This window comes from Lonchura striata, chromosome 5 (assembly GCF_046129695.1).
Source record: "Lonchura striata isolate bLonStr1 chromosome 5, bLonStr1.mat, whole genome shotgun sequence".
Taxonomy (NCBI): Eukaryota; Metazoa; Chordata; class Aves; order Passeriformes; family Estrildidae; genus Lonchura; species Lonchura striata.
The window spans coordinates 56842924-56854593 of NC_134607.1; the positions used below are offsets into that span (position 1 = coordinate 56842924).

Genomic DNA, 11670 nt, shown 5'->3' on the forward strand with positions numbered 1-11670 from the left:
TCATATCCCTTAAAAATGGTGCAGTTATTTATTTAAAGTTTTTCCTTAATATAATGTAGAGAACGTCAGCAACATCTCAAAAATATTTCTGGGGATAAAATATTACCTAGATTCAGGGGAAATGCAATTGAGATAGTCATGCCTTCATTTACAGATGACAAAAGGGTACAAATTCTGTTTTAAGTATCACTGTGAATTTCTTTTTCTTTCAAATTTAAAGAATTGCCACTCAAATATACAGCATAAGAAGGAAAAAATATTTTTAATTTAGATTAGGATTGCTTTTTCAACTGAACAGAATGAACTAAGACTGTTTATAGACTAACTGGAAGATTTGTCAATAGTGGGCCTGTCAGGCTGGTGCCTAACATTCCCTTTTGGCTCCACAAATTCTGCTTCGTTCTTTATATATGAAAATCTGTCTAACTATGTTTCCTGAGGCAGTTAGGAACAGCATTCTGATTACTTAAGAGACCTGAAAGAAATGATGCAAAATCTTTTGGTATGTCAAAATAATAATTTATTCCTAAGGCTTCCTAAATGAGGACTGAGGATCCTAGTATAACTTTTCCTTCCAGCAATGTAAGTACCACAAGACTCGGAAAATCCCCCTCCATTTCTGCCAGAGATGGGTGATGGAGAGGCTGAGACCAAATTTTAAGCTTCAAGTAAGTAAAACAGCTACAAACCCCTTTCCTCAATAGGTCTAGTACATTAGATATAATTTAATATCATGCCTTCTGGAAGGCTGCCTTGCCTATGTGTTGCTGCAAGTGTGCATGGACATGTTTCACAGGTGTGTCTGTTAGGGATATACATACAGTTCTTTTATGGATAAGAGCACTTTCTTAAACAAAAATAATTTAAAAAGAGAAGAAATAAAATTATGCTACTGAATAAAATCCCTAGTAAAGTTATTTCTACTGTTAAGTTTTTTTTTATCTAAGTTTATCTTCTGATCCACATGTTAGAGATACCTCATTTCCCTCATGAATTTGGGCACACAGCAGTAGGGTTAAATGAGAAAGGAAACCTTTGCAAAACTCAGCTAAGTTTAAAAAATTAAAAATCTGTAGCTTTTCAAGAGTGCATTAATTAGGACAATTACCCTAGTTCCTCATTAAACTATAATGAGAAAATTGCATTTTTTTATTAAAATAAGGCAACATCTCACCATGACTGCACAAGAGGATACTGCACAGGAGGGTAATTAGCAAAAAAAGTCATTGCATCAGTGTATTGTAACCAACTTCAAAGCTGCTCCTAATTTTTTTGAGAGATTTAGTGGCAATTTAAATCCATATCTGTATCTGCTACAACTGTCACAATAGGTATAATAATGTGCAAACTAAAGTAATATCAGAGCTGCATAATAGGTACATTTTTCCTAGCATTGCAAGCAATATAGATGAAATGGGATAGAAAGGTTCTTTGAATATTTAACCATGCAGTTTTAAGTCTTTTAATATACAAACTGGCATTACTGAGTTATCCCCAGGCATAACTATGATCTATAGCATTTCAGGGACCTTGGTTGCAGGTTTGGATTTTTTTTTTTTTTTTTGTCACTAATTCTTTAGAATGTGAAGGTGCATTGCAACACAATGACACAGCTGAGGTACCATGTGATATGGATTTCCTCTTTCCTACTGCTTCTTGCATTTCCAACTAAGATAAATTCATTTATTTAAACTTGCTTAGCTGCATTCCTTCATGCACTGGAATTTGCTTGAAAGCTGTTTTTAACAACAGGAGATTTTCCAGCTCTCCTACTGTTTAATCCATCTGATTTACTGGACTTTTATGTTGGAAACCTTATCACTGGTGATGGCGACACCAGGTTAACAACTGGTGAAACTGGTTAAGACAAATCCAGAGAGTGTTAAGGAGTGGATCTAAGCATGACAGAGGATGAAACTCCAGGTACTGAGGTGAGAAGACTAATGAGTATAATAAGTGTTTGGAATGAAATTCTGAAGCAAATAAGAAATTCCTGGTCAGATGACAGGACGAATTTGAATGGATACACTAGGTTTAGCACCACACTCAGAGAATGGGGCCCTCTCTTGTGCTATCAGCTCTGACCTCCACATGCAGGAGTTTGTTCACAGAGAAAGCCAACTCCTGCTTAGATATCTCTACCCCACACCTTTTTCTGGAATTCCAGTGCTTTGATCTAGAGATAGACACTTGTGCCCCAGAAAGCCCATCCTAATGAGGGGTGCAACAAAAGCAGCCTGAACTGAAGGTTGAGGCAGGTGGTTTTCCTGTTCCACTCAGCTCTCCTGAGACCCCACCTGGAGTGCTCTATGCAGCTCTGTGGTCTTCTGGCATAAGAAAAGACATTAATCTGGCAGAGCAGGTCCAGAGAGGGCCACAGAAATTATCAGAGGGCTAGGTAACCTTTCCTGTAAAGAAAGGCTGAGAGAGTTGCAGTTGTCTGGCCAGGAGAAAAACAAGTTCTGAGGAAATCCTATAGCAGCCTTTCAATAGAGAAGGCTTCTTTTCAGGCCTGTAGGGATAGGAGGAAGGACAATGATTTTACATTTAGATTGCACATAAGTAAGGCATTTTTTGCAAGGACGCTTGTAGGACACTGAACAAGGGTGTCCAGAGAAAATGGGGATGCCTCATTCCTAGAGAATGCCATCCCTAGAGTCAGGCAGGATGGGGCTCTGAATAGCCAGGGCTAGTGAAAGGTGACCCTGCCCACAAGCAGGAGTTTTGGGTGAGATAATCTTTAATGGTCCCTTCCAACCCAAACCATTCTGAGATTGAAATTTTCTGACAAACACATATGTAGAAATTTCTTCTGAAAACTATGTATAGAAGACCCATGCATGTTAAAATAAAATTTTAATTACCATTGCAGATTTTAAAGAAGAGTAAGGGCCAGAGATATTTAGCAGTAGCAAATGATCAGTAAAACAGCATAATAAAACCACTACAACCCTAAATGTGTCCACTTAAAAACAAAACCTTTAGATGCAGACACAATCACTGTAAAATATTAGTCTGGTGCTCCAGCAGCTCTCTATATTTCTCTCCACAAATGATCCCTGATGCCCTGCTTTGGGCATGGCACAATGCTGCCTAAAAAGCCTGTCTACTACAGCTTGGGGATGGCTCCCCTAGCCAAGAGCACTCCTCCTTCTCTCCAGGAGATGGAAAGAGCAGAGGTGCAACAAAGATGAGACCAATCACCTCAGTGCAGTGTGCTACAGATCATCAGATGAGGCTTCTGGGACTATCCTAGCAAGAGGAATCAGTCAGACAGTTTTTCTCATAATTTATAATAATGAGTATGAAGAGATTTAAGATTGTGCTCTGGGGTGATATTTGTGCCAACAATATAGAAAACTCATTATTACCCACTGTCAATTGATGCAACAAGAGGAACAGCAATGGACAGTGAGAAAAGTTATGAGTAGAAAGTTTGAAAATGCCCCTTAAAATGGGAACACACTACCACTACAAGGTGCTCCTGAATGAGTGTTACACTGTTAGTTTAGAGTGCAGGTTCTAAGTTCAGATATAGCTCAAATGCCGTTTTTGCTAAGGCATTCCTCATTTTATTTCTACATGTATTTAACACATAGGAACTTAGCATCTTTTAAAGAACAAAGGCCTTTAAAGGGAAAGAAATCTTTCCATTATTAGATGTAGCTACATCTGGGGTTTACGATGGTCTCCTCTTTATCTTCATGCTGCATATCTTTTGCCACTCCCACCCGTGCTTCAAACACCGTCCTCTAATCTATACCCTAAGTAAGCTGTGGAACCATGAAAGGTGAGCAGAATCCTGAAACACCAGCTCTTTACTGAGTGTTACAATGAAAAAATGAAACAATAAATTGTTACAAAAATATTAACATTCATTTAGAAACACGGGCTGGAAAGCAAATTTATCAGCCCTTTTCAGTAGAAACAAAGTTTTGAAACACCACAAGTTCGTTTAAATTAAATTTAGTAAAATTGAAGACTCCACATCAGAGCACCTTTGTAAAGAAAGTAACACAACTCTTTTCTGACTACGTGGTGGCTCTGAAAAGAGCCTTTTGTTTAAAATTTCATGTCGTGCAAAGTCTGAGTAGCTTTGCTCGCCAGATTTATTTGCTTTTAGCTTTATGGCTCTCAGTCTTCTTGGGCAGCAGCACGGCCTGGATGTTGGGCAGCACGCCACCCTGCGCGATCGTCACCTTGCCCAGCAGCTTGTTGAGCTCCTCGTCGTTGCGGATGGCGAGCTGCAGGTGGCGGGGGATGATGCGCGTCTTCTTGTTGTCGCGGGCCGCGTTGCCCGCCAGCTCCAGGATCTCGGCCGTCAGGTACTCCAGCACAGCTGCCATGTAGACGGGAGCTCCGGCACCCACCCGCTCCGCGTAGTTACCTTTTCGGAGAAGCCGATGGACACGGCCGACAGGGAACTGCAGCCCGGCCCGCGACGAGCGCGACTTGGCCTTAGCTCGGACCTTGCCTCCCTGTTTCCCGCGGCCGGACATGCTGGAAGCACTGACTGGAGCACAGACTGGACACGGACGAGAACCAGGACAATCATACTGACGCAAGCGCCGCTCCCCTTTTATCCCTTCCCTGGGCGGGTCAGCACGCGGAGATTGGCTGGAACCGGGCTCTGCCGAAAGAACCAATGAGCGGACGGATCGTGGTGTGACCAATCGGCGACGAAGACGCGCCCGGTACGGGAAGGTCCAATGGCATTGCGCGGTGCTGATGCCTTTAATTTGCATACACTTCTGTATAAATAGCGGGCGCCGCGGCCATTTTGCGTGCTGAGCTTCCGCCGGGTAGGAAAGCGCTGCCAAGATGCCCGAGCCGGCCAAGTCCGCCCCCGCGCCCAAGAAGGGCTCCAAGAAGGCGGTGACCAAGACGCAGAAGAAGGGCGACAAGAAGCGCAAGAAGAGCCGCAAGGAGAGCTACTCCATCTACGTGTACAAGGTGCTGAAGCAGGTGCACCCCGACACGGGCATCTCGTCCAAGGCCATGGGCATCATGAACTCCTTCGTCAACGACATCTTCGAGCGCATCGCGGGCGAGGCGTCGCGCTTAGCGCACTACAACAAGCGCTCCACCATCACCTCGCGGGAGATCCAGACGGCCGTGCGCCTGCTGCTGCCCGGCGAGCTGGCCAAGCACGCCGTGTCCGAGGGCACCAAGGCTGTCACCAAGTACACCAGCTCCAAGTAAGGAGTTTCGGATCGTCACTTAACCCAAAGGCTCTTTTAAGAGCCACCAAATTTTTCAATAAAAGAGCTGTTTCATGGTAGTGTCTCGGTCTTGGGTATGGAAATGTAACTTTAAAAAGTGGTAGGTAGAATTTTAAACAAGTGTTTAGTCAGCTACTAAATCTTGCAATAGTAATTACAAAGTTCTTGAATATTTTTTCAAGTTAGAGGTAGTTAAAATTTACTCTTAAATGTAAACGTTTAAGTATTTTTTAAATAAATGGAAGCAGTATTTTTTAACAGTAAAAATAAGAGACAATACAATATGTCCTATCCAAATTGGAAGTTTCACAGTTAAATTGGCAAACATGCTTCACGAAGGTAAAAACATTTAATTTTTATGAAAAGGCACAAGGATAAATACTCGACCCTCTTTATCGTTTGTATTGATGTTTCGGAATAGTCTCAAGCTAAAACATTTTGCCTTGTGTATGAGAAGACAAGGATTACATGCCTGGGGGACGGGAGAACACCCCTGAAATGGGGTAGACGCTTTAGGGGAATGAGATCTCACGGAACGCGGGGGCCCGGGAGCACGGGTAGGCTCGGAGCCAAAGCGAGTAGTGCTCCGTGTCCCCCCTCCTTTTCTCCCTTTTCCACCCCATCCCCTCCCCCCTTCCCCTGCAGCGCGGGCTTTTCCAAATTTCCCAGCGACCCAATGAGCGGCTGCGGCTTCTCCCATCAGCCAATCGCAGGCGGCGCCGGGCAGCCCCCGGCGCTGCGCAGAGCTCCGCGCCGCTCCGCCCCTGCGCTGCCGCCCGGGGGCTCGGGACCGCTGCCCGGCCGCGCTCCCGCCGCCAGCCCGGCAGGGTGCGGAGAGGAACGCCGCTGACTCCTGCCCGCCTCCCGCCCCGGCAGTCGCCTCCTCGAAAAAAGTAGGTCGGTCAAGTCACGCAGAAATTAAGGCCTGCCCCACGCCAGCGCTGGCAAGCGGAAAGGTCATTGCCAAGGAAGCGGAGGAGCCGTGCTGACAGTTCCCGGCTACGGTCACTAAGAGGTGTGGCAGTCGCATCCGTGCTGTTAGGAATCGCGCTGATTTAGAGCAACGAAAGGAACCTCCACGCCCCAGAAAGGTACCCGCCCTTAAGCAGTCCCTTTAACATCTACACCCACTTGCGGTGCTCAAAAAAAAAAAAAAAAAAAAAAAAAAAAAAGGCAGCCTTTAGAAAGCGTTTTCGCCGGGAATGTAAACTTTTATTTTTCCAAGTCTTAGTATAAAACCACGGCCGTAAGTTTAGCGTCCCATCCACTCCACAGACGAATGTCCCACACGGATAGTGGCAAATAGTTGGCTCTGCTGCAGGCACGGAGCTCAGTGACGGAGTGTATCAGCCCTTTTGGGGACAATAGTGGGTGGCTCTTAAAAGAGCCGTTGGGTTTAAAAGTATTTCCACTTCAGCACTTCATTTCTTCGGCGCTGCCTTCTTTGCCTTGGCTGTTTTAGGCTTAGCCGCCTTCGGCTTGGCCGCTTTGGGCTTCACCGCCTTTGCCTTAGCCGGGCTCTTCGCTGCTGCCGCCGCTTTTTTGGGCTTGGCGGCCTTTGTTGCCTTCTTGGGGCTCTTCGCTGCTTTCTTGGCTGAGGCGGCCGCTGGCTTCTTTGCTTTTTTAGGGCTCTTCTTCACCGCTGCAGCCTTCTTCGGCTTTTTGGCGGCGCTGGCGGGCTTCTTAGCCGCCGGCTTCTTGGGCTTGGCTGCAGCTGTTCTCTTCTTCGGGGCTTTTTCCTTCACCTCTCCGGGTTTCTTGCTGAGGCGAAAAGAGCCGGAGGCGCCGGTGCCCTTGGTCTGCACCAGGGTGCCCTTGCTGACGAGGCTCTTGAGCCCCAGCTTGATGCGGCTGTTGTTCTTCTCCACATCGTAGCCGCCGGCGGCCAGCGCCTTCTTGAGCGCGGCGAGGGAGAGCCCCTTGCGCTCCTTGGAGGCGGACACGGCCTTGGTGATCAGCTCGGTGACGCTGGGCCCCGCGGGCTTGCGGGCTTTGGAGCCGCTCGCCGCCTTCTTCGGCTTCTTGGCGGCGGCCTTGGCGGCGGGGGCCGCGACGGCGGGAGCGGCGGCGGGAGCGGTCTCCGACATCGCTGCAGAGACTTCTTCCTAATCAAAAGAAAGTAATTGGGCTACAGTAACCCCGATGCCTGAATTTATAGCGAAGCGGTGATCTGTGATTGGTGCTTTGCAGAGCCCGCCTAACTGTTAGCCAGGAAGAGCTTTTCCTCCTCCGAGTCTGTGTTTCTTCGGAGTTATAAATTCATATTTTTCGTAAAACGAGTGTCGCGAAATCACCCCAGTTTCTTCGGGGAGTGAAGAGAAGACGGTGGACTTTCATTCGGGCAAGTTTCTTGCTGTTTGGACCACAGATGGCAGAGAAAAGCTCTTTTAAACCCTGCGTTGTGAAGCCAGAAAGACCCCGGGAACGGCAAACTTTTGTTTTTCCTTCTAAATTAAAATAAAACACGTAGATAAAAAGTCTCCCCCGTAATGCAGGCTTACTCTTTGGGGGGTTTTCTTCAGATTAGGGCAGAAACTGAGTGATCAGCTTGAGTATTTTTGTCGTAAATTGGTTTCAAAGACAAGGAAGTAACACAATTTCATGGCTAAGCTTTGAATATGGATAAAGATTCGGCTCTCTTAACCATATCTTTAACTATTAAGGATACGGTATTTCAATATATTTTCTTGTTTGGGGAAAGGAAGAGACCTTAAGAGGAATATATATACTGTTTAAAAGTGTTTGGAACTTGCCAGGGCTATGCTTTTTGTTGTTGGGGGTTTTTTTTGTGTTGTTTTGTTTTGTTTTTTGTGTGGTGCTTTATAAGTGGATAGAAAGATTTTAATATTTTTACAAGTAGTCTGTCGGTAAAATGAAGCTGTTAATTCCTATATAATGCCTGGGAATCCCAGATAAACGGCTAGTTTAACACTATCTCTGTTACAATAATGGATGGTATTCTTTATGACTTACAAACATCAGAGGCAGACTTGGAGAGGAAAAATGTCTAACAGGTATAGATACACTAATATGTATTATATGCATCTTAGACAATTATGCAGCTAGCTGAAGCATCAATTATCACCCAATAAATTAAATAATGTGGAAATATGGCCTTCATGAACAGAATGTTTCAGTATAACTTACAAATATTTGGATACTGACTGTTGTGGTTTGTGGAGGGTTTATCTTTGTTCTGTTGTTTTGTTGTTTGTTTTTTTTTTTTATAGGTTTCATATTCCTCCAATTCTTTTCTTTAAAGGAAAAGAAAAAAACTCAGTATTGAGGTTTCCATCCCAAGCCTAAGAAAATGGAAATAATTTTCAGACAATCCTCACAAATCAGAATCAGTTTTAATGATCATAAGCCTGCTTAATTATTGAGTCTGATAAAGTGACCACAGAAATGAATTAAAACTTTTAAGGACTGCAATGAATTATTTGAGGTAATTTTTTATGAAGTAAAAAGACAAAAGCCTCGATTGGTTTCTAATTAAAAAGCAGCCAGATTTTTTTTCCCCCTTGGTTTGAAAGAACAAGTCAAGATCAAACTTAATATTTTACCACATTGTACTTCGTAAAAAACTGTCATGAAAAATGACAGTGGGCTATTTCAACAAAAGAACATCTTTACTAGCCTGGATAAATTTGAGATTCAAAATGACATGAGGTATGTTACAAAGGGGGGCCCTGACATGTATTTTGATACATTGAGTGTTGAAGACACAAAGTTATACTTGATACCAAGAAGTTTTGATTTAAATGAGACATTAAAATGATAATGATACAGTAGATACATTAAAATTACAAATGAAAACATTAAACTGTGGCTGTTCCATATTCTCTTTTATTTCTACTTTTATTTTGTTGTGCTTGCATGCAAGTGAGGTAATAAATTTTCTGAAGGAGAGAAAGGTAAGTGGAGATTGCAAAAGATTAAACTTGTGAGTACTCCACAGTAAAAAACAGAATAAAGGGAATATTGAAGTGGGCTGTAAGATATGCCATGCCTCTCATGAACATGACATTGATCCCACATAAACCACTTGACCAAGTCCACAGTAGCCAGAGATTTTGAAAGTTCAGCGTGGCAAGTCATGTGAACAGTATGAATACGTTTGAGAGGTGAAAAAAGTATTTGGTTTGGTAAAATGAGGGCATTATGCATATTTTCCAGTCTAGATTAACAAAGATAAAGCAGAATCTGACTGTAAGTGATACAAAAGGGAGCAGGGAAGTGTTGTCATCTGTCCGGGTCTGTTCAATATGATATATGTTTTCAGAGAATAAAGGCTGCACGATGGTTAACGTGCTTTAATCCCTGCAGCTTTGACAGTTTGGTGTTAGAGCTGTGACTGGTTTATTACACTTGAAACTGGTCAAGAACCTGGGAGCAACAGGGAGTGGACAATAGCCGCTCCTACAAGAATGCAGCTGCAGCCCCAGGGGTGCATCCTCCTTGCACCTCCCTCACATTCACACGTTTGAGCTTCAAGCTCGCTTTCAGTAAACCTGTTCTCAGCCCATCAGGAGAGAAGAGGTTTCCTTCCCTTCCCCCACAACACTCTGGAGGTTAGAGATAAAGGCACAAGATAGAAAGTGATGGGAGATCTCAGATCTTCCTAAGTAGCGCAGTCCCTACAACTCCACCTGCAGCACATGGGGGGTTGCTGTCCCTACTCTGTGCTGAGTTTTAAAGGCACAGGAACGTTTCTGGGTGGTTTGAGGGGTTCTTTGTTTGGTTCCTTCTGTTTTGTTTTTGTAAGGAAAGCATGTGAAGAAGATTTTGAAGGTTGTCGTATGAAGTATTTCAAGGGTAGAATGTAGGACTTCTCTCACTTTTAGTTCTGGGTGCATCCCTATAAATCCCTCGTGTTCCCTGCTCCCTGTTTGGAATTGCACTTCTGAATTCCTTTGCTTTTTCCTAGTAGCCTGAGATTGGAAGTCTTGGCAGCTGGCCTTCGGCATTGTGTGTCAACATCCTTTATTGTATCTTTTCCTTAACCATCACACTGGTTCTTATCTGTGGAGAATTATCCCTGGCCTACTTCTGAGAAGACAAAATGTTCCTGTTCTCATCATCCATTTCTGGGGAAGGTGATTTTGGGTTTTTTTTTGGTTTTTTTTTTTTGTTTTGTTTTGTTTTTTTTTTTTTTATGTGTGTTAATAAAGAGAGGGAATTTAGAAATATGAGATGGTGTGAGAAGGGAAGACTTTTAGGGCTTATTCCTGCACTCTGGGCCAAGCAACGACATTTTCTACTTAATTGGGTAAAACAAACATGTCAATTGCTTTGAGTAATTTTCAAGTTTGCACTGCTGGAAATAGGTGTTAAATGCAACACTGACACAGAACCACAGAAAATTCTCGTATTTTAGAGACTGATCATTACAAATAGCATCGACATTGCCTTGGTGTTTTACTGATAAGAGGAAAAAATACAAAGCAAAGCAAGCATCTGAGCATATAAACTATCGGTGGTACACTAGGGAACAGTTTTTTAATCAGACAGAGAAATTTTCTTCATGTCAATAAAATTACATGAAAATAAAAAAAAAAAATTGAGAGTTGAGCTGGTAATAAAAATTGCATTTTCCCGACTCATTTAATACTTAATTAAACAGCAAACATTTTTCAGTATTCTCTCAGATTTCCTTTCCAAGCACCTTGTGCAATTGTTGTCTCTGTTCATCTCTTACTGAGGAACTCAAACTTTTTTTGCCCTCTTTAAATGCACACCCAAAATATGGCCTCACTCCCTTGCACCATCACACACATGCCCAGATTCCCTTGCTCATCTGTGTAGGTGCTACTGCAGATTACAGAGGAATGACAAAGCATTTTCAAATGCAGGGATCTTCAAAACAAAAATAGTTCATATGTAATGTAAAAAAATCCTAAGACTCTATAGTAGAGAAAATACTTAACTTCTTGTCAAGAGAAAAGCTTCTCAAGGAGGAAAAACCTTAGACAAATAAAGGCAAATAAGACATCCAGACTGCAGGAGGAGAGCAATCCAGATAAGCTGATTAGACAAATTTAGCTGAAAACCTACACTCACTTAATTACAATTACTATACTTAGGGCAAGGAAGATAGAGAGAAAATGACAACTTTTAACTGAAGCATGCTGTCTTCTTAATAAATAGTAATTTTGCAGTTGCTCGAGTAATCAGTCTCAATATTAGTAATAAAAACACCATAACAAGATCAAAAGACATTAGTCAAGTTTCTGTCATGCTGAAATTATATTGACAATACTGGTTCAGCAACTGCAAACTTTAAATGTAGGGAAGATTCAAGGTGTCAGGGAGTTTCAGTAGTAAAGAAGATTACATCCTTTTAGTTATACTTCATCTAAGCTAACAAAAATATATGGACAGTTATTTCAGCATTAGGACAATCAAATCTCCTAAAAAAAGTATCTAATCTTTTAATCTAACACCTAAT

The 11670-nt window shown here is 42.9% G+C and overlaps 3 protein-coding genes across 3 annotated transcripts; 1 reads left to right on the forward strand and 2 right to left on the reverse strand.

The window, feature by feature from the left end:
• Positions 1 to 2839: 2839 nt before the first annotated feature.
• LOC110483166 (histone H2A.J) lies at positions 2840 to 4549 on the reverse strand. The gene has a single exon (XM_021552852.2). It carries the CDS (start codon positions 4497 to 4499, stop codon positions 4110 to 4112), a length of 390 nt encoding a protein of 129 aa, XP_021408527.1. The 5' UTR covers positions 4500 to 4549; the 3' UTR covers positions 2840 to 4109.
• A 245-nt stretch (positions 4550 to 4794) lies between these two features.
• LOC110483170 (histone H2B 1/2/3/4/6) lies at positions 4795 to 5281 on the forward strand. Its single transcript, XM_021552855.2, has one exon. The coding sequence runs from the start codon at positions 4822 to 4824 to the stop codon at positions 5200 to 5202; it is 381 nt and encodes a 126-aa protein (XP_021408530.1). The 5' UTR covers positions 4795 to 4821; the 3' UTR covers positions 5203 to 5281.
• A 1131-nt stretch (positions 5282 to 6412) lies between these two features.
• LOC110483159 (histone H1.01) lies at positions 6413 to 7350 on the reverse strand. The gene has a single exon (XM_021552843.3). The coding sequence runs from the start codon at positions 7307 to 7309 to the stop codon at positions 6644 to 6646; it is 666 nt and encodes a 221-aa protein (XP_021408518.1). The 5' UTR covers positions 7310 to 7350; the 3' UTR covers positions 6413 to 6643.
• Between the last annotated feature and the right edge of the window lie 4320 nt (positions 7351 to 11670).

What these genes read in the sequence shown, in the direction of transcription:
- LOC110483159 (XM_021552843.3), bottom strand. Translation starts at nt 7,309, where the DNA reads ATGTCGGAGACCGCTCCCGCCGCCGCTCCCGCCGTCGCGGCCCCCGCC.
- LOC110483170 (XM_021552855.2), top strand. Translation starts at nt 4,822, where the DNA reads ATGCCCGAGCCGGCCAAGTCCGCCCCCGCGCCCAAGAAGGGCTCCAAG.
- LOC110483166 (XM_021552852.2), bottom strand. Translation starts at nt 4,499, where the DNA reads ATGTCCGGCCGCGGGAAACAGGGAGGCAAGGTCCGAGCTAAGGCCAAG.